General features: G+C 36.3%; 2 protein-coding genes across 3 annotated transcripts in view; one reads left to right on the top strand and one right to left on the bottom strand.

Moving 5' to 3' along the window:
* The first annotated feature begins 7,557 nt into the window (after nt 1–7,557).
* LOC143851782 (ATP-dependent 6-phosphofructokinase 3-like) lies at nt 7,558–15,377 on the top strand. Its single transcript, XM_077361267.1, has 14 exons — nt 7,558–7,974; nt 10,048–10,094; nt 10,219–10,258; nt 10,479–10,541; nt 10,628–10,765; nt 11,350–11,508; nt 11,689–11,742; nt 12,152–12,220; nt 12,329–12,458; nt 12,734–12,774; nt 12,908–13,132; nt 13,329–13,377; nt 13,481–13,635; nt 14,913–15,377. The coding sequence occupies exons 1-14, from the start codon at nt 7,771–7,773 to the stop codon at nt 15,120–15,122; spliced, it is 1,584 nt and encodes a 527-aa protein (XP_077217382.1). The 5' UTR covers nt 7,558–7,770; the 3' UTR covers nt 15,123–15,377.
* Nucleotides 15,378–16,353: 976 nt separating this feature from the next.
* LOC143851759 (DNA repair protein RadA-like protein) overlaps nt 16,354–21,646 on the bottom strand; it is a 51,614-nt gene continuing 46,321 nt past the window's right edge. For both annotated transcript variants that reach the window (XM_077361249.1, XM_077361261.1), the window contains 3 exons: nt 19,948–20,030; nt 19,709–19,781; nt 16,354–16,780 (listed from right to left, as the gene is read on the bottom strand). In XM_077361249.1, the coding sequence (XP_077217364.1) occupies nt 16,610–16,780; nt 19,709–19,781; nt 19,948–20,030 (327 nt within the window). In that variant the 3' untranslated portion in view covers nt 16,354–16,609. The remainder of the gene's footprint in view (nt 16,781–19,708; nt 19,782–19,947; nt 20,031–21,646) is intronic.

Here is a 21,646-nt window from a genome sequence, read left to right as displayed (position 1 = left end):
TTTTAACCCCTTACAGGTCAGATTTAGATTTATAAATAACCTCTCGCAGAAAGGATTTATAAATCCAAAAAATTACACTAACATGAGGAATTTGTAAATCTTGTGGATTTCACTTAAATCTAAATCCAGATGTCATAAAGGCGTGCCAAACGCTGAATTTGGATTTAAAAGTCCAAATTCACCTCCAAATCCAAATCCAAATCCAAGGGGCATCCAAATGGGCCCTAATGTTTTAATGGATTGTGTCGGCAGGGATGAGCCTGTTGTTTTCATAACAACAGATGACTTAGGTTTACAAAATGTTCCAGATCATACTGGAGTTATATACTGCTACGGAGGATGAAGATGAGGACATCTATCCAGATGATATTCTTATGCATGTTGGTGGTGATGACGAGGGGAACCACTCCATTGAGTATGATGGTCCAGCTTATGACAGCTCCTAGAAAAGGATTCAAGAGATGACTTATGTTTGACATTTGAGGGGATACGAGATGTAATCTGGGTGATTATTTTTTCTTCTATTGATGTATTGTAATATAAATTAAACTTTTTTTAGTAATAAAATGAGTTTTTTTTCTTAATATTTGATTCATATAATGGTTAATTTCTTTTAAAAAATTATTTTTATATGATGGTCTAGCAATTTTTTTATTTTTTATATTTTAAAATTTTTAGCTATTAAAAATTCTTTGGTTGTAGCATCTTTCCTAAAAGGAAACTATTGAAACTCGTCAAGATGACTCAAAACTCATCAAACTTGACTCGACCCACTACTAAAACAAGTTTTCACTGACATCTTGTAATGCATAAAAACATGAAAAGACCCTATTGTGAAACAACCAGTTACTCCAAAAGCTTAAGCTGTTGGAGATGGCGTTATTTATTCTTCTTTTATACTTTAACACTCCACCTCACGTGTGGCTCCTTTCTTTAGGTTGGCCTACACATGGCAGATGTGACCCCACTTTTTTTGGGTTGATCATTGAATTTGGATTTTTTTAAATCAAGGAGGTTTGAACTGAGGTCCTTTGCTCTGATACCATATGAAACAACCAGTTACTCTAAACACTTAAGCTATTGGAGATGGTGTTATTTATTCTTTTATACTTTAACACCTATCCACTCTATCTTGCATCTTTTATGCATTAAAATTTAAGAGATATATAATATCTATCTAGTAGTAGAAAAACATGCTTGACTTTCTATTAATTCAATGAGGAATGATAGATGCAAGGGCCCTCCTGATGCAAGGCCGGAGAAAGGCTCTTGTATAGATCCACGTCATTATTAAAGTCGGTTAAGAAACTGAATTTGGTTGCACTTAATGACGATTCAAGGGCCCTTCTTTAGCCCTTGCATAAAGAGGGCCCTTGCATCTATCATTCCTCAAAGTCAATAGTCACTCGTTTGAGTTGAGTCAAATCAAGATTTCATGTACTATGGTTAATTTTCAAGGGTACTTAGAGATAGATGTAAGAACACAAACACTATGATTTACACATTATAATTAAGTAGTTGACATGCAACGTGAGAGCACAATGAGGCTCTCCTACTAACCATTCGTCAATTTGATTACCAATTTCGTGATAATATAGGCTTACATTTTTAGCAAAAAGGGGAAGTATCATATCATTTTCAAGCATTGACTCTATTCATTAGCACGCTTCCTTGCTTGCTTAGTGACGCTACCTAACTACCTCCAACATTTGTCCAAATTAGTTAAAAATAGCACCTATGTTTTATATGGGATTGATATCGGTACTTATTTCAATAATGGCACATCACTCCTTACCTTCTAAATATTAAATTCGCATATAAAAACTGTTATAATTTCCAAGATGATCTCAACATACAAAAAGAAGAGTAGTTTATAAGGTATGGCCCTCTAACATTTAGATCGGAGGGTTAGGATCACTCTATGGAAATGATTTTTTGGGGCACAACCTATTTAGGCTGTGGCCCATCTAATGGACGGTTTGGATCATCCTATGGTGCGGGCCATACCTTACTTTTAATAAAGTGCGGAGTGTCCTCATCAAAATACAGTAGTGCTGATAACATTTCCCTTCTTTTATATCCATTGAGCGCCACTTCTTGAATATGCCACACGATAAATTTCATGAATTACATACACATGATTATGTTACGTGCCTAATTGGCCGAAACGCAAATAAACAAGAGAAAAATCATATACACCGTATATATACGTATCAGATTATTTATCTTCATGCCGGGTATTTAAAAGACAGTTTATTAAGAAACGATGAGCCAAATCAGCCCAAGTTGGACCCCTGGATAGAGAGACTTGTTTTGGATTTAATAGAGATTTTAAGCTTGTTTTTACTGTTCTTTTATATATATTTTAGTAGGTAATTAGGCTGGACCCACCCTTATGGATCTATTAAGATAAAGGAAAGGTTTTACAATCAAGGATGCTAGACACCATCGCTATCCCTATCAATGGAAGTTGCAGGTGTGTGGAATCATTGTTGGTTATTCATCTAATGGACAATTATGATGTCAACTTATTATGCAATTCAGATGAATCCTCGTACCCCGAATACCATGAGTTTGTGTTGACACATTTATCAAAGTGAACGATGAGGTGTACAAAATTTGAGATTAAAGATGAGATTAATCTTGATTAATCTTTGGGTCCCACATGAGAACATGTCCACGCAACCGTTAATCAAGAGTGCACGCCAAGAGGTTACGCATATAGCGTTGGCCTCACCTTGAACATACATCCAAGGTTTTAAATTTCGACCGAAATTTCGGGTTTCGGTTGAGACTAAAACCGAAATTATATAAACTCGAAACGTTACAAAATTTCGATCGAAATTTTGTAATTTTGTTTTCCAGAAAATTTTTTGCCGAAATTAAAGGAATATCACCAAAAAATCTAAGTTTTATTAATTATTTAATATTATCTTGAAATTTCAGGGATTTCGCTGAAATTTTATAGGGGCAAAATATTACGGTATTTGATTTCGAGAGAATTCGACCGAAATTTCAAAATTTCATCTGATATTGCGGTTTCGGTGAGGGCTGAAACCAAGGTTTTAAATTTCAGATTCGGAGTGCATTTCAGTCCTCACCAAAACCGAAATTTCAGCCGAGATTTCAAAATTTCGGTCAAAATCTCTCGAAATCAAATACCGTAATATTTTATCCCCTACAAATATTAAATAATTAATAAAACCTAGATTTTTTTGGTGATATTCCTTTAATTTCGGCCTGAATTTTAGGGGAAAACGAAATAACGATCGAAATTTTGAAATGTTTCTAGTTTACCCCATTTTGCGCCAAACTTCAAACCAAAATTTCGGATTTTGGTCGAAATTTAAATCCTTGACCAAAACGCACTCCGAAACCGAAATTTAAAACCTTGCATACATCACATGCGTAAGATAAAAGACCGAAATCAATGGTTTAGATTTTTTGGAAGAGCTATAAATTAGTCTTGTTTGATAAGAGTTGAAGATAGAGAAAGACACATAGGGGTCGATTTAAGATATACGGGGTCAATTTATCACTCCCGGAAGATTATCATCGAGGTGACGAAACTTGGCTCAAGTCGGGGTCTGAGGAACTTTCCTCAGCCCCCTTGCTAATAGTCTAATAGCAAGGGGGTGTGGAAATATCAAATGCTTCTAAGTAATTGTCTAATAGCAAGGGGTGTTAGTCTTTTGAGGGTTTCCATTTGGTCGGACTTATGGTTGCCGTTTGGAATGATGAGTCTGACCAGAGTATAACAAGGCACAAGAGCCCCTTGGGTAACCCTTTTTTTTAACATATAGCATTTTCCTATTACTAAAAAGACAAAGGCTCCATTCAGTTGTGATCCTTGGGATGGAAACCGTCGGAAGTGTGTGAGGAGAAGAAAAAGAAAAGAAAAAACACTAATCAAATAAACTGTTCTCTTGGAGGGAAAAGTCAAGAAAAGTAACTCCTATTTCCACTGCCCTGCATCGTCAAAAAACTCGCTCTTGGTCTTTAGTTTGACTAATCCTCTTCTCTTTTTATGACTACTATTTTATACATACGATATACAAAAAGGAGATGCAAGAATATACCTGCCATGTGGCCCAACAGGAAGGCTACGGATTCCACCCTGGCACTGTGACAGCAACCGAACGAGGGGTCAAATTGGAGTTTGATGGAAAAGGTTAAATGTTTTCCTTCCTTTTCCGCGGCTGCTAGTGGTGACTGCTGAGGGAATAGAAAAATTATGGACATGATATTTACGCCCCTGTTTTGGAATATACACCCCCCTATTGGGATCACACCGATTCTTCTAGAGAAATTGAAAAGAAGAAAGTAAAGGTGTCCAAATAAAAAGGGTCCATTCAAAATGATAGAAAAATCAGTGATATTAAAATAATCTTTCTAGAAAGTCTAAAAGGTTCGGGTTGATGGTCGTGAGTCACATGCCCTCTGCTACTTTATGCTTTATTATTATCAAAATGCCCAACCATTCGCTCCTTTTTACTTTTCTACCCTGCTTTTACACTTTTCATCAGCTGAGTAAGTCTACAGCTTAATTTCACTTATTGTCATTATTTTAATGGGCAATGATAAATTCGCACCCACTTTAGGATAATTCGCACCACTGTAAAGTGAATTAATTAACGTTAAAAAAGCGTTAAAGTCTGCCACGTTTACAGTGATTGAGTCTATAAATCTTACTGGTCATCACAAGTTCGGCTGTCTTTAAGCTGGATAAGATATCTTCGGATATAAGTTATCTATTGTTTGTCAGGATAAAATCTATCCCGGTTGGGCATAAGTTATCTATCTTCGGGATATGAGTTCTCTATGTTTTTTTGCAAAATTGCCTAGTAAATCCCTAAAAAATAAGTACACGTATGATTCTCCCCCAAATGTGGGAGTCACTTATTTTTGTTATTTGAAAATAGGGATTTGCTAGACAGTTTCACAAAAAGCCAGTTCACAGCTCAATTTTGCAGTAGAGAATAGCCACCTCAGATGGATTAAATGCATAAGACAAAATTTACTAAAAAGTGAGCATGTGGGGATGTTCTCTCCTGCAAAAGTGAGCCAGGAAATGGCTTTCCACGAAATTGCCTTGCAAATCCCATGAAAATAAATGGACTTTTTGGAGCGTGGGACCATGGACAAAAGCTTAAGTTGATGGAGCGTTATTGAATCTTTTATACTTTCACACTCCCCGTCACGTGTGTGGCCCCCAATCTCTAGGGTTGTCCTACACGTGGCATGTGACCTCTCTTTTGGGTTTCGCCATTGCATGTGGATTTTTGCTATCGAGAAGGTTTGAACTCTGGACCTTTGGTTCTAATACCATGTGAAACTACCAGCTACTCCAAAAGCTTAAGCTGATGGAGATGGCGTTATTTAATCTTTTATACTTTAACATGTATGGGCTTTCTTTGTAATATGGCTGATGCCTTATTATTTTGCATGTCCCACTCCTTTGGGACAATCTTATTTCTCATACACGTCGGTGATCTTCTCCGATGTTGACTAGGTACATCCCAGCACACTTACTCTTCTGGTCCGTTTTCCATCAAAGAATCCAATAGTGTTATATGCCTTCTCCGATGTTGACTAGGTTATTTGTCCAATTATAAGGCAATCTACCAATCCAATAGTGTTATGTGCCTTCTCGATGTTGACTAGGTTATTTGTCCAATTAAAGCAATCTACCACAAAATTCTCCACCTATCTAGTCTTGGATGGCAATTAGGGTTGCAACACAGGTCGGCTTAAACCCGACCCGAGCAACCCTTTTTTCCAACGAACCCGAACCCAACCCGATTTCCAATCCGACGAGGTTCAACTCGATCCGACCCGAGGAACCCTTTTTTCCAACTCAAATCCTACCCAACCCAACTCGAGTTTTTAAGGTTGCAAGAACAAAGCATATAAAGATTTATTATCATTTTTTGTTAGACAAAAAGATGGCCCTCCAATCGTATTCAATTTTTATTCAAATGGACCTTCATTTTATGTAGACATTCATCTAAATTAACAATAATTGGGGAGTTATAAATCGCCCCCCTAATCTCTTAAATCAACCCCCATGTCTCTTTCTCTCTCCTCTCCCTCTCTCTATCAGAGCAATGCCCATTACGGTGGTTGATTTAAGATGGAAAATGTTATCAGCACTATTGTATTTTGATGATCACACTCCTCACTTTATTAAAAGTACCGTATGGCCCGCACCATAGGATGATCCAAACCGTCCATGTAATGGAACACAACATAAATAGGTTGTGCCTCAAAAATCATTTACATAAGATGATCCTAGCCCTCCGATTTATAAGGTTTCCATAATATCCAGTTCTTCTACAGATCAGAGGGTTAGGATCAACCTATGGAAATGATTTTTGGGGCACAACCCATTTAGGCTGAGGCCCATCCCATGGACGGTTTGGATCATCCTATGGTGAGGGCATACGCTACTTTTAATAAAGTGAGGAGTGTGATCATCAAAACACAGTAGTGCTGATAACATTTCCCTTTAAGATATATGGGGGTCGATTTATCACAGCCCTAACTATATCATTTCCGTCTAAAATCAAGGAAAGAAAAAAATTTCTCAAGAAAATGTTTTCAATCCGACATGTTTTTCTTGCATGGTTACAATATAAAGGAAGAAAAATCGGGACACGTTCCTGATTTCATTCTTTCCATGTTCTTTTCCTCCACGAAAGTCGCCTATATCATTCCTCAGTTTCTCTTTGAATTTTATTTCAACCTTTCTAGTAACACAAAGAAAATGGCCCACTTTCTTAATGAACTACCATTTTATAATGGGTGGAAACCAGAAGTTCAAAACAAGTGGCTGAAAATATCATCTCTGTATACAATTCACAAAATCACTCCCAAAAGGTAAATGACCAAGTTTACCCTCAAATCTTTCTCTAACTCATATTCACAATTTCACCAGGCTATGACTAGTCATGACCATGGTTTCACATTTAGGTTTCCGAATGCGTTTCTGTCCTCATCGAAACCGAAATTAAAATAATATTTCATCTTATACAAAATTTAGGCCGAAATTATCAAAATTTTGGAAAAATATTAAATAATGAAAGAAATTGAGATTTTCAGGTGAAATTCCTTAAACTTCGGACAACATTTTGGGAAAACCGAAATCTCAGTCAAATTTTTGTAAGGTTTCGGTCTAGCCTGGGACCAGAAATTTCGAATTTCGGTCTAAATTTAAAACCATGCTCATGACACTTGTCATGATAAATGTACGCCACGTCATAGACGAGTATTGGACCGGGGTTCTTCTAGAACTCGCAGAAAGACTCGATTCATATTAAAGAGTGTAGGTCCAAGAAGAGTACTTTACTAATAAACATCTTCACGCACGAAAGCTTTGGAAATCCAGTGGCACTTTAGTAGTTTTCAGTAAAGACAAGGGCATCACTAATTCCAGAAACGATTAACAGAAACATAAACTCAATGGTGATTTAGTAATTTCATCCTAAACTAAGGGCATTCTTAAACCACTTCCAATTTTTTATTCGATGACTCCTTGTAATAGGAAGCTCTCTCTTCTTTTCCTTTCTTCTTCTTTCTCCATCAACGACATGTCAAAAACCAGGAAAATCAAAACCGCCTCTGGTTTTGAAAACCCTAAAAACCTCTCTCTTTCTCTTCCACAGTCTTCTCTCCTTCTTTCTATAAACTTGTCTCCTCTTTTTCATTCTACTCCAAAATTTTATCACAAATCTCATTCTCTTTTGACAAATCCCACGATCTTTTCATTGAATGAAATCTCTCACTGATTTGAATTCCGATTCGAATATAAATCACTTTCTAGTTCCTCTTCCTGTAAAATCATTAGATTTGAAGTTCAGAACTGCTAAAGCTATGGGATCTAATGGAAAAACTAACAAAAAGATCATCAACGGTGATGCTGGATATTTTCTTGAGGATGTTCCTCACTTGACTGATTACATTCCCGATCTGAATGTAAGTTTGTTTATTTTCATCTTATTTCTGTAATTCTGCCTCAAATTGAGTGATTTTCTTGATTTTTTGTTTTCTTTTTAGTTGATTTAGAATTTTGAGGAATGATTCGTTCCTCGGATTTGAATTTTGAAATGACTTGAAGCTTCAGACTAAATTTGGAATTTTCTGTATCATCTTGTTTTTTTTAATGGATTTTTTGTGGCTTTAAGTTCGTTTAGGATGATTTTCTTGCTATCTTGTTTTAGTTTTTTCGTTGATTTAGGATTTTGGAGAAGGATTTGTTGCTAAGATTAGAGAACTAATCTTAGCAAATCATAGAGGGTTAATATCCCTTTATTTTATTTTATTTATCTTGATTTACTTGCAGCGTAATTCTCTGCTTATTCTGTTGAGCGTTTAAAGTTTGTTTTTGCTTTTTAAATCATTTATACGGCTAGATTCTTCGTATGTTTTAGAATTTATTGAGTAATGGATTTTTGAGGAGCAGATAGTTTAATTCTTTGTTTTCATGAAATGAATTGATTTTTGTTTGATAAGGTTAATGTGCTTTTTATTGTTTTTTTTTTTTTTTGAGATGAATCACAACTTTATTTTTTTATTTATTTTTTATTGAATTTGAAGTCAAATGGAGCTTTTGCAGGGCAGGAATCACAACTTTATTTTTTTATTTAATTTTTATTTTTTGTATTTTTCATTACCTAGATAACATCCCTGTTTTAAAAGGATTGGATTTTATCTTGTATTGGATATTGTTTATTGGGCATTTCTAATTGTATGAGGTCCCCACACCAATGCTTCTAAACTGGGTTAAAAGATTTTTTGTATTCATGATATTTTATATTTTATTCGGTCAAAGGTTTCCCTGGACCTATCAGAAACACTGTAGCACTTGAAGCCTCCACCATCTAATGCTAGATTTTTAAGTCATGTTATTGCAATCCCCAAAATCTGTCAAGCCAGATTTCTTGTAAGCATGTACTGATTCTTTTGAGCCATATGATAAGGCTTTAAATTTCGGTTGTGGTTTTGGTCGCCCCAGATACGGAAAACGTCTCGGTTTCATTTGGAAATTTCGATGGAAATCTGTAATATCACGGAAACAAACGGAAAATATGCAAATGATAGAATTTAAAGATGAAACTTTGGAAGATGCTAGAGTAAGCATAGATACACGCTTAGAAACCATAACATAGGCAAGACAACCATCCATATTGGTTTAGAAACATCAAACACCTAGTAACATGCAATGTCGCGCTTGTCTACTAATTTAGTACGTACCAAATTTTATATGTAATTCATAAAAATATTTATACGTAATACATGAACCATATCTTGCATAAAATTCATATAAATATATTTATGTCATACATTCAGATATAGTGTACCGCGATTACACTTACAATTTTGATTTATGCATTCAGTCATTTCAGTTTCTGTGAGGATGGAAGCAGAAACATTTTGGTCAGTTCATATCGGTTTTGGTTGAAATTTAAAACCATGCCATGCGGTTACTAACCTGCCGTTTAATGGATGTAGTTATATTAATTAGTAAGTTGTGATATATCAGCTGCATTTCAACTTTCTTCTTTGGGTTTTTGGTTTTCATTGGTTTAATTCGTGTCCCTCGGCTTTTTAATTTCTGTTGAAACTAAGCAAGGTTTTCTTTTCCAGGGACTTTGGAAGAGACATTGGTGAAATTTTTCTGATGAGTCTTCTCCTTTTCAGTTTTTTGACCAATTGAAAAAGTTAAAAAGAAAAAAGAAAACAGTGCATAGCTCTTTAATTCCAACTGGTGTTGATAAGCTGATGCACCCTGTTCTTTATGTTCAAAGAATAAATAAATTGATGCACACTGTTCTTCTTCAGTATTTCTGGTGTTTGTGTTTTGTGTTTTGTGTATGACTACAACATTAGGACCTTTTTTTTTTAATGGCGACATTGGGAGGACTAGTTTTCCTTTCCGTGTCTTCTGAATGTTTGAAAGAGTGAATCTGTTATTTTCTTTTAATATTTTCTGTGGGAGGGGAGAAATTCTATCTGAGGGACTTGAGCATATTTTTTTTTTTTTGGCAGACCTATACAAATCCTTTGCATGTCAATCCAGCGTATTCAGTTGTCAAGTAAGTTCATTTGTTTTATCTTTACTCTGAGCTGGTTTTTGTTGCTTTCTTGGGTTGACTAGTAGATTGCGTATTATTCTCAATTATATGGATGATTCATAGGAATAATTTTCTGTTTTGACAGGCAGTATTTCGTTAACATGGATGATTCTGTTGCTCAAAAGGTTGGTCACTTATGATTATGCATATCAGTTGTCATTTTCTTAATATCTTTATGGATTTAGGTTCTGAATTTATGTTTTCTCTGTGTTCAAGTCTTGATGATTCACATGTGCCTAAAAAATTTATTTCACATGTATTTGTCATATCATCATTTGAAACCTTGTTGCTACCAATGATGTTCACTATATAGATTTATTTATTTATTGTTTTCTCATTTTGTAGATTGTTGTGCATAAGAATAGCCCAAGAGGGACGCATTTTCGGCGTGCTGGGCCCCGTCAGAAGGTGATACTATAGCCCACATGCATACAATTTGGAATGATTGAGTACCATTTAGACATTACTTACTGTTGTTCTTGTATATTACTCAGGTGTATTTTGAGTCGGATGAAGTGCATGCATGCATTGTAACATGTGGTGGGCTGTGCCCTGGGCTTAACACAGTTATCAGGGAGCTAGTATGTGGATTGTATCACATGTATGGAGTAAGCAAAATCCTTGGGATAGAGGTGAGATATTACATTATTAGGCTTCTCATATTCATAATTATTGATGCAGTTTAGTTGGAATAAGTATCACTTTGCTAGTCATCCTTTTTCAAATTTCCTCATCTGCACCCCTAGAGAAGTAAACTGCTTTTAGAACTGTCTCCAACCTATGATGACTTTTGATCCTTTTTGCCTGTCATCAGAGTTGTACTTCGGTACTTATCTGTTCCTAATGCTTTCATTTTGAAGTAATTAGTCTTTCACTATCATACTGTTATGCATTTCAAATTTGATTTTGAACATTGGGCTCTCTGTACTGTACTTCTGAACGAACATCACAAGACAATCCAAATTCCTTGTTGTGTAGGACTGGCATGTGTTTTTTTATTTTATTTTTTTGTTATTTTCATTTAATCCATGAGGACCTCTATAATATTATTTTAGAATATCGTATTGCATGTTTTGGTGCCATCAACCGAAGATAATTTCGTACATTTGAGTGTTTTTGGTGTTATCCGCTGCATGTTCTTGAGGTTCAAGTTTTGAAATTTTGTTATGCATAATGTTGTAGTGCCTTGGACTGATGATGGTAGTGGCATTTATAGGGTGGATATCGGGGTTTCTATGCTCGCAATACCATTCCTTTGACACCCAAGGTTGTCAATGATATCCACAAACGTGGTGGCACCATTCTTGGCACTTCAAGAGGAGGCCATGACACCTCAAAGATAGTTGATAGCATTCAGGATCGGGGTATTAATCAGGTATGTACGGAAGAAGAATGTATTATGGTTTTCTCAAATCAATGACTAGAGTTATTTTTAACTATCTTTTGTTCAGTTTGTAGGTTATATGTGCTTAATATTCATTTTTATAACTAGCTGTTCACTCCTACATGGGTTCAGAAATTTGAGTTTTTAGGCTGATACCTTTATGTCTTCCAGGTCTACATAATTGGAGGGGATGGAACCCAAAAGGGGGCATCTGTGATTTTTGAGGTAATTATAACTGAGAAAATGAAATATGCAATGTTCTATTGCTTATACTATTAGTCGAGAGAAATACTGCGGATAGGCAGAATAATTTGCTGCAGTTTCGAATTTGGGACACATTAGATTGGGGAGATGATATTTTCACCCACCCCCGCAGCACGTATGCGCACCCCTTATAACGTGATTTGATGTGAACAGTGGGCAACTTTAACGCTTTTTGACGTCAAATCACGTTATAAGGGGGGCATATGCCTACTGCAGAGGGGGGTGGGGGGGGGAGTGAAATATCATCACCCATTAGATTAACTTCTAGAATATCTTTGCAAATTGTGATGTTTTCATGAGCTGACATAGACAGAAATGGTAGCCATTGAATTTTGTTTTATACCGGGACTTCTCATCTTCCATCATACAGGAAATTGAAAGGCGTGGACTCAAAGTAGTAGTTGTTGGAATTCCTAAGACCATTGATAATGACATTGCGGTACATCCCTTGCAAAATTTTGTCGATTTTGTTACTTTCTCTCGTATGGTCTAACCGCTAATCAACTATCACATCCATCCCATCTTACCCTCCTTTCTCTTGGTTTAGGTTATTGACAAGTCCTTTGGTTTTGATACTGCTGTGGAAGAGGCTCAACGAGCTATTAATGCTGCACATGTTGAGGCTGAAAGTGGTGAGAATGGTGTTGGTGTTGTGAAGCTAATGGGTCGCTACAGTGGTAAGTTTTAATTATCAATTTAATACCCTCCTATGATTCTAAACTTTTGGCTTAAGATTGCATTTAGATTTTGGAGAAAATATTCTTTTCAAAATTTCTTCTCAAATTTGTGTTTCACATAGCATTAATATTCGTACACACTTCTGAATTGTTGTCCAATTTCATTCTAGACTCCATCTGGTGTGAAATGAGCTTAGAATTCTGAATTTCCGTGGTAAGGGTATCGTTTCCTGTGCTACCTTTTCCATATATTCTAATAAGATTTATTGGTGCAGGGTTCATTGCGATGTATGCTACTCTTGCCAGCAGAGATGTGGTATGTATCACTGCCCTTTTCCCGGATAGTTTTGTGTATATAATTTTTCATTTAAATATTTTAGTTGAAAAACTTCAGCTAATTGTAAATTGTTGATTCAATATGCTGACAAATTTTATTCTGTGATCCTTAGGACTGTTGCTTGATTCCTGAGTCACCCTTTTATCTGGAAGGGAAGGGTGGACTTTTAGAATATGTAGAAAAGCGACTTAAAGAGAATGGGCACATGGTTATTGTTTTGGCCGAAGGTGCAGGACAGGATCTTATGGCTGAAAGCCTACGGTCAATGGACCAGAAAGATGCTTCAGGAAACAAGCAACTTCTTGATGTTGGACTGTGGCTGTCTCAGAAGATAAAGGTAAATTCTGAATCCAAATTATTTTCATCAACCTCTCAAGGATCTTTTCTTTAACATTGATTTGATAAAGTGTGTATGGTCTATGCACCAACTAAATGCTGTATGCACTATGCACACCCACAAGATCACAAACTGATGGCCATCATAACCTGCCAGATAAATTATAAATTCACAGGCTCTTTCTGGTTTTGTGTAGGATCATTTCACAAACAGGCGGAAGATGGTGATAAATCTCAAATATATAGGTCTGTATTATACCCATAGGTTTAATTTTTATTTTTTTTCAAATGGAGATTTAATCCAAAATTAAGGAACTGATCTGATCCATATTACCTGCCTATATTGCAGATCCTACTTACATGATTCGTGCTGTTCCGGCCAATGCTTCTGACAATGTGTACTGCACGCTCCTTGCTCATAGTGCTCTTCATGGTGCAATGGCAGGATTCACAGGCTTCACTGTGGGCCCTGTTAATGGAAGGCATGCTTATATACCCTTCTATGTAAGTTCCATGACCTTAAAAATCTTTTCTTTTTCATATCTTATCCGTGATAAGCCATAAATATGGATACAGTTATATAAGTGGTACCTTGAGGTTAACATTGTAGATCCTCTGCTGGTATTTCTTCAAAAATAGAATGAAAATCACCATGAACTTTAAATTTATGATAAGACTCAGAAACAACCTTGATTTTGTTGATTAATATAGACCTAATTATGTTTATCTAATTCAAAAAAAAAAAAAAGTCTGTTTCTATAAAGAGGCGGTTTGGTAACTGGATATGATATTATTTTTATTAAAAAGGTCAAGGGTTTGTTTTCCATCGATCAGTCGAGACAGAATGTTTCAGTAATTTGCCTACAAAAGATCATAAGCCAGATTAGAATAGAAATCTAAAAGCATACTGATTTTCCACTAGCAGGCGGTTTTTCTGTTGATTTCTTGGCCTTTTATATATTTAAGTAAATCTTCAAATCTATCGCTTTTTTTCTTAAGGCTCCATTTCTTACGACGTAAAATTCATTTTATGTTCATTTTTACAACATAAGACAAATTTTACGTCCATTTTTACGTCGAAAGAAACAGAACATAAGGGATTCTCTATTGACACCCATAAATTTAGGCATTTCCGGCCGTATTAGTTTTTATTATTTGATTTGTACATTTTTTACATACAAGACAAACAGAGAATTTTGGGATTCTAATTTTAAGGGTGTTTATACTGGTGCCCTTTCTTAAACATCATCAGCAGTATAGTTGCTAATTGAAGTAGGATTATCTGCTCTTTAAAATAATCACATGATTTATGTACCTACTCCCAACTGTATCCTACTAAAAAAAGGCAAATTGATGAATAGTGTAGGTTCAGGTTTGGTAAGAGTGAAACCTCTTTATGTCTAGTAGGTTCCCCAATCCCCATCACGGGATTCTTGACTGCATCCTCTCCTTCACGACAATCTTCCAAAATGCCCGGATTTAGAGCACAAAATATAGACCTTATTCGTAAGGCCCTGTTTGTTTTGGAAATTGAGAACCGATTGCGTGTCCAAAACTACTACTTGAGTCAAAATTAAGGTGAATTACGTTATCCAAACTGTGTCACAATCATGGTTTTCAAGAAATATTTCAGCCGAAATTTTGGATTTCTGCCGAGACCGAAACGAAATTCGTGTGGAATCTTTTGTTTTTTTAACATAATTTTGCCGAAATTCCATTTCCTTTTTACAAGATTTCCACCAAAATTTCCGAAATTTACACTTGTATCATTTGGTGTGCAGCGAATAACGGAGACACAGAACAAGGTAGTGATAACAGACAGGATGTGGGCAAGGCTTCTAGCATCAACAAACCAGTCAAGCTTTCTGAACTACAAAGACGTGGAGGAAGATAAGACGACGGGAGCACCGACGCCATTGTTGTGTGATGAGTATGAGATGAATAATAAGGAGGTGGATGAAAAGGAGGAGACCCACATTGTTGTTGGGTGACCATAGTATATTGGATGAATCAGTGATGAAATTAGCTCATTTTTTTTTTTTCAGCAGCTGCACCCTTTGAGTTGTAAGTCGATTTTGATGTATTTTTACAGTGGATTTGTATTGCTTGCCTCAGTTACAGTTACCTTATCCTGGGTTCAGTGAGGATGTACTATGTTTTTATTACATTTATATTTATATTATATGTATAGAAATGAGGTTGATCAAAGCATCATTTATTAGAAAAGTTATTGCCTTTGTCAACAATTTTCTTTAGTCCGTTTTGATCCTTTGGATTGTATTTTTTTCCTAGATCTGACGGTCATGATTTTTCAATCAAGTGCCTCCAAATCAATTGAACAGATAATTGCACAAACCCATCTTGTCTTATTATTTAAAGAGCTGTCAAGGCTTCTTACAGTTGACAAAAAGCTCTTACAAACCAATTAAAAAGGAAAAGACAAGCTGTATTTGTGCAACTATGAAGTCATGGTTGTGCGGATATCATTTCCCAATATAAATTATCTAAAGGGAAATTGCTCTCCCAAAATTGCCTTTAAAATGGGTTACAGAAACTAAAAAAGTAGGGTTGTTTTTTAGATTTTAGAATCTAATGGCGAGTATTTTAGAATTTTAGACATACGTATACAAATCATTTTTCAGACTACAGTGTATATGAAGCTTTTGTGTGACATTGATCATACTAATATCATGTCAATTGGCCTGCAAGAAAGTTAATATGCACTTATTTATCAGAAACTTCTTATAATATCGATTACTTAAAATCAAGAGGTTTGGCCACTAAGAAGTTCCTTTTCTTTACAATGCTTTCCACCTTTGGGCTTACCAATATTTGCCAAAGAGAGAAGCTATGCTCCAATATAGCATGGCACACCTCTATGGAGGTTGGGGCAGTCAATTTGGTAAGCCATTTGGGTGGTCCAATGCCTGATTATCAATTGGACTATCTTAACCGTTCATGGGTTTTTCAATAACTGTCTCCTCCAGGATTTCTACTTACCCCATCACTACATATGCATCCAAACAGAACTATGAATTTGAAGAAACCCTCTAAGATATCCACTCTCTCGACTCAGGTAGATGGCGTTGAAACATTCAGCTTCATTGAGCTTTAGACTGTACGTGCCGATCCAGTTTCAGGATGCAGATTCAGGATATCAATCTAATCAATTGCTGGCAAATTCATGGATAAAAGAACTCGAGCACAAAACGTGCGAAAATCTGGTAAAATTCAAGAATAAATTGGCAAAAAATCAATGCCCCTGATCACCAAATGTTTCATTCATGCCAAGCCCAACATAAAACAGAAATTTCCAAAAACTTGGCGGAAATGAAAGATAACATATGTAAGATAGACAAAGGCATTTCCTTAAAACACAACCCAAAAAACCACATGCTTTGTTAAAGAAGAATATATATATAGAACACAAATGTTTGCCAATACAGAAGCCCAGAGGCAAAATAATACAATGCACATTTCACTTTGGAAGAAACACTCTGTGGATAACTTCTTTCAGATCCTTGCAGCCTACAACCACCATCTCCCCTAAATCAATGCTTGCGAGAGATTTCTCAGCTTTTTTCGGAATGACACACTTCTTATATCCCAGCTTGGCTACTGCATTGACCCTCTTGTCCATTCTTGTGACCTTTGCGAAAAGAGAAGAGATAACCTCTGTAAGTTGGATGGTCAATACCAACCCCAAATATAAGAAAAATAGAAGCCAAATAGAGTTAAAAAGCCAATTTTAAGCATGAAGAATGATAATGCACCCCGGTCCGAATGGGTTCCAAATGGTTTTTTATCAATTTTTTTGGGTAAGATAGAAGGGAATCTTATGGGCCTTTTTAAGGCGTCATAAGAGGGAGAATGGGGAAAGAAATTAACCCAACTTTCATTAAACTTATTCCTAAAAAAAAGAAGCAGAAATAGAGAGAAGATTTTTAACCCATAAGTTGGGTACATTTTGCATACAATATTCTAGCGAGGTGCTTGTAAGAAGACCTAAAGAAGTTATGGATGAGATTACTTCGAAGGAAATTCTCGATGGAATGCTAATAGTAAATGCATTGACTGAGGAAAAAAGGGAAGGTAGACTGCGTAAAATTGCAAAATCGACATGAAAAAAGCATTTGACCATGTGGAATGGGAATTTGTTGAGTTTGTGCGAGAGATGGATTTTCGAGAAAAATGGAAGAAATAGACAAGCTTCTATCTCATCGGAAAGCTTCTCAATTCTACATAATAGATCACCGGCTGGCTTCTTTGATAGCTCTAGAAGAATATACCAAGGAGGCCCCTTCTCTCCATATGTATTCATCATATTAGTGGAGGCCCTCAGTTTTTAGAAGAGGGTTTTGGTCGTTGGAGAATTCAAACATACAAACTCAGTTCAAACTCACCCACAATAGCGCACCCTCTCATTTGTTGATTTTTTTATGAAAATAACAAATTTATTAATAATGTAACCAGATTACAACATGGGGACGAGTCATCCCACACGAGTAACCCTGCAGCTACATGATTCCAATGTGGGCCCCAATAACATTCTCACCTCCCATTTGTGGATGATGTCTTAATTTTCATAAACAAAGAAAAGGAGGAGCTAATATATTTATGAAAGGTGTTTAGGTAGTTTGCGGTGGTATCGAGTTTCAAAATTAATCTTGGAAAGAATTTGATGGTGGAGAGGAGTAGAAGATGAAGTAGAAAATCTTGCTTCTCTTATGGGATTGTAGAAAAGTATTCTTTAACTTATCATGGGCTTCCTTTAGGGTTGGGAATACTAGCACCCTCTCTTTGGGATCCAGTAGTTTAAAAGATGGAAAGAAAGTTGGGCGCTTGGAAGAAAAGATACCCATCGGAGGAAAAATCAACAATAATCAAGGCAGCTTTGGCCAATCTACTTTTGTATTAATGTATCTATTTAAGATACCAGCAATAGTACTACAGGGCATTTGGCTTGGCACGGTCGAGGAAAGTTTCTTTTTTATTGGAGTGTAAGAATTGCATACGATATGATTCAGAAAGAAAGGGCCTAGTTTTTGGTTTAGCCTTTCTGGCTCAGGTTATGCCCTGGTCAGTTTTATTAGATACTATGTAATGTCAGGTGGGACTCCTGGTCCCCATTGTAATTATTATAGTATCAATAAAAATATGTCATCTTTCAAATTATTGAAAAGGATCTCGATGAAACTTCTTATGGGAAGTGGCAGAAACAAATAAACAAGTCAAACATATCATGAAGTGGGAAATAGGGGAAAACAAGCGAGGCTTGGAATAGGCAATATCAAACTAAGGAATAGAGCTCTTATGGGAAGTGGCAAAAACAAATAAACAAGTCAAACATATCATGAAGTGGGAATGAGTGTGCAAATCAAGCGAGGCTTGGAATAGGCAATATCAAACAAAGGAATAGGGCTCTTATGGGAAAATGGATTTTGAGATATAGGAGAAAGATGCTATATGGCACAAAATGACAAAATAATTGTAAAAAATATGCGAATGAACGAGGGGGATTGGGAGTGTAAGAACCCGCCGATAGGAAAAGGCTCGAGTGCATGATAGTCCGTTTGTTTATCCTGATCTACGAGTCTAGAGTTAGGAATAGGATGTAAGGGGAAGGCAACTAGGTTTGTGGAGGATTTATGAGTAGGTGAGTCTCCATCGTACCATGCTTATCTGGACATGCTATTTTAGTAAAGTGAGGAGGAGTGAGTGAATGATTTTTTAGAATGGAGGGTGGGTCAAATGCTTGGGAAACAGGTCTTAAGAGAAAACTTTATAAAAATGAGATTGATAACTTGACTAGCCATTTAGGAAGCCTTGATAAAGTTTACACATCTCTTTAGGAATCCGATAATAGGATTTGGACATTGGATCCCAAGGTACTTTTTCCGTTTAATCTTTCTTTCATAGCATGTGAATGAGCACGGAGGAAAATCTCCTCTAAAGTGTGGTGCTCTATTGCCCTTCCTAGTAGTAGCATTCAAATGGACAATGGTGGCAAGAAAAATGAATATGTTTGAAAGGTTAAAAAGAAGGGAGTTTTGATCAGCTCGTAGGTCTACATTCTCAACTCAACTCAACAAATCCTTTGTCCCAAACTAGTTGGGGTCAGCTAAATGAATCAGCATGGCTGGCCTCAGAGCTTTCTTATAAAACTTTCCCTTCAACTTGGTAGGGATTTTACGGTCGCACAGAACTCCTGAGGCAAGCTTCCAAGTCAACCAACCTGCTCTTATTCTATGGTTAACATCCTCTTCAATCTCTCCTTCCTTATGTAGAATTGAACCAAGATAGCGATCAACTTATGCTTTATTTATTTTTTTTAAAAAGAAGAAGAACAAACTCTCGATCATCTTATGCTTCATTGTCCAATCAGAAGAAGCCAAAGATACTAAGGCCCGCATGATCGACAGTCCCGATCGGAGTTCCATATCCATCCATCCAATAAAGATCTTACACCATATTTATTTGTGGTGTAAATGATTCGTATTGGATTACTCCTCAAATTTTATTTCATATTGCAACAAATAATAATCTCAACGACAATAATTTAGTAAATTGTTCATACCGTACGAAGTTCACCGCCAAGGCCAAGCTCTCCGATAAATGCAACATCATTAGGAATTGGAAACTCAAAGAAACTGAGAACAAAATGCAAGACAAGAATACAATCATTCTGTGCATAAAAAGTAAATATGTAATATTGGCATTGAAATCGTAATTGAGAAAATAAAAAATGTTGACTGAACCATGATATGACACTCAGATATAATGATAATTGTAAATGGAGGAAACAATAGAGAATACCTGCTGCAAATAGCAGCTGCTATTGCAAGATCCCCTGCAGTCTCTGTCAAATCCACCCCACTAACAACATTCAAGAAAATGGCCTATAAAAGAAAACAAAGGGAGTGGATGTCAAATGAAATAGGAAGATTCGTGCCAAAGCATAATACTGAGATGTTATATTGTATAATTAATAGTATAATGCAAACATCTCGATAGACAGATAAATCACAATAAAAATTGAGGCCAAAAAAATATGATGATTCCAGAAATTTTAAAATTTCTTGAGCAAATAGATAGTTGCAGAGAAGGGTCACGAGCATGGCGTCTTTAAGACTACTTTGCCACAGCAATAATATGCAAATTTCTCAAACACAGCTCCTTCTACTGTTAGTTGCAGGAATATTTTAACCCTAGTTGCTGCTGCAGCTCCAGAATCTTTCTCTTGCTTACAAATCTCGGGCCCTATTGCATAGGAAGTTAATAGTCTCCGAATACGAATACCATCTTTTACTAAATCAACTTTGTGTTTACCAGATAGGAAGTTAAATAGCCGTAACATTCATTATTGGTGTGTGCTCCTTTTAAGTTATTAGTGAAGTAGACAAGATGGGGCCCGTCACAGTGTACCCTAATGGAATCTTTTGTAATTTATCATTGGCGTGCATAAGGCTTATAGGGGCTGTGAGGTTTGCACCTTACCAAAGAATTTCGTCTTATTTTTTTCTCTGTTATTTCCTCCTCTCGTTTTTTCTGATTTTTGTGTTTCCAAGCAATTTTCTTTTTCTTTCACTTTACCATGGTAACAAAGCAAGATCCATATGGGTGTGTTTGGACACCCGGAAGACACCTGGAATAGAAAGGAATCGGAAAAGATGACGTCCCCGACACATGAAGGAAAGGAAGGGAATGGAAAAAATTTCCAATTTCCATCTCTGCTCGTTAGAAAGGGAAAGGGAAAACAGAGAAAGGGGAAGAGAAGCCTGACCAGTGCTTCGATATTTTGATCGGCGTGGATTTCCTGTGGAAGCTTGACTAATGCTTGATTTTTCCACCAGTGCACCGACAGAAATGGCTGTCATATCTGGGTTTTTTTAACCTCCATGCAAATCTTCCTGCAAATCTATTGATCCTGGGTTTTATGGCCCGAATTTCAGGGTCAATCGGACGACAGGGTTCTGTATAATATGCCAGAATACAAAACATATGCACGACAGATACAATGAATATAATATTGAAAGAATATTTGCTTAGTGTTTTAGGTTAAGTGGAGTTAATGATAAAAGAAGAGTTAAACACAATATTCAATAATAAATAGTATTTCACTTGGACGCACCCATATTAATTCTAACAAATCTGGCAGCAAATTTACAAGTGTCGAAAGGAGTATCGACACGTGTCGATATGCATGTCTACTGGAAATTCCAAGTGACAGTTAAATCATAGCATCAGGCCTAATAATTCAAGTGCCCGTAAAATCGCACTCTCCATTGTTTTTTTTTTAAATCCTGAAAGCATATCAACATACGTAGCACTCTGAAAGTTTGTTATTCAGCAACTAAATAAATGGGAGTTTTCATTCCATTTATTAGTAAACACCCCCTCCCCCCCCCCCTTTGAAGCTTTCATTCCATCGAAACTGCTAGCTGAACCTGTGGAAAGGTTGAAGACAAACACCTTGTTACCCATTGGGCCAATGGAATCGAGTCTATTGACCAGC

The sequence above is a fragment of the Tasmannia lanceolata genome, unplaced genomic scaffold (assembly GCF_043159265.1).
Source record: "Tasmannia lanceolata isolate RefF3 unplaced genomic scaffold, GAP_Taslan_0.1 ptg000003l, whole genome shotgun sequence".
Classification (NCBI taxonomy): Eukaryota; Viridiplantae; Streptophyta; class Magnoliopsida; order Canellales; family Winteraceae; genus Tasmannia; species Tasmannia lanceolata.
This window is presented reverse-complemented; position numbering and strand designations above follow the sequence as displayed.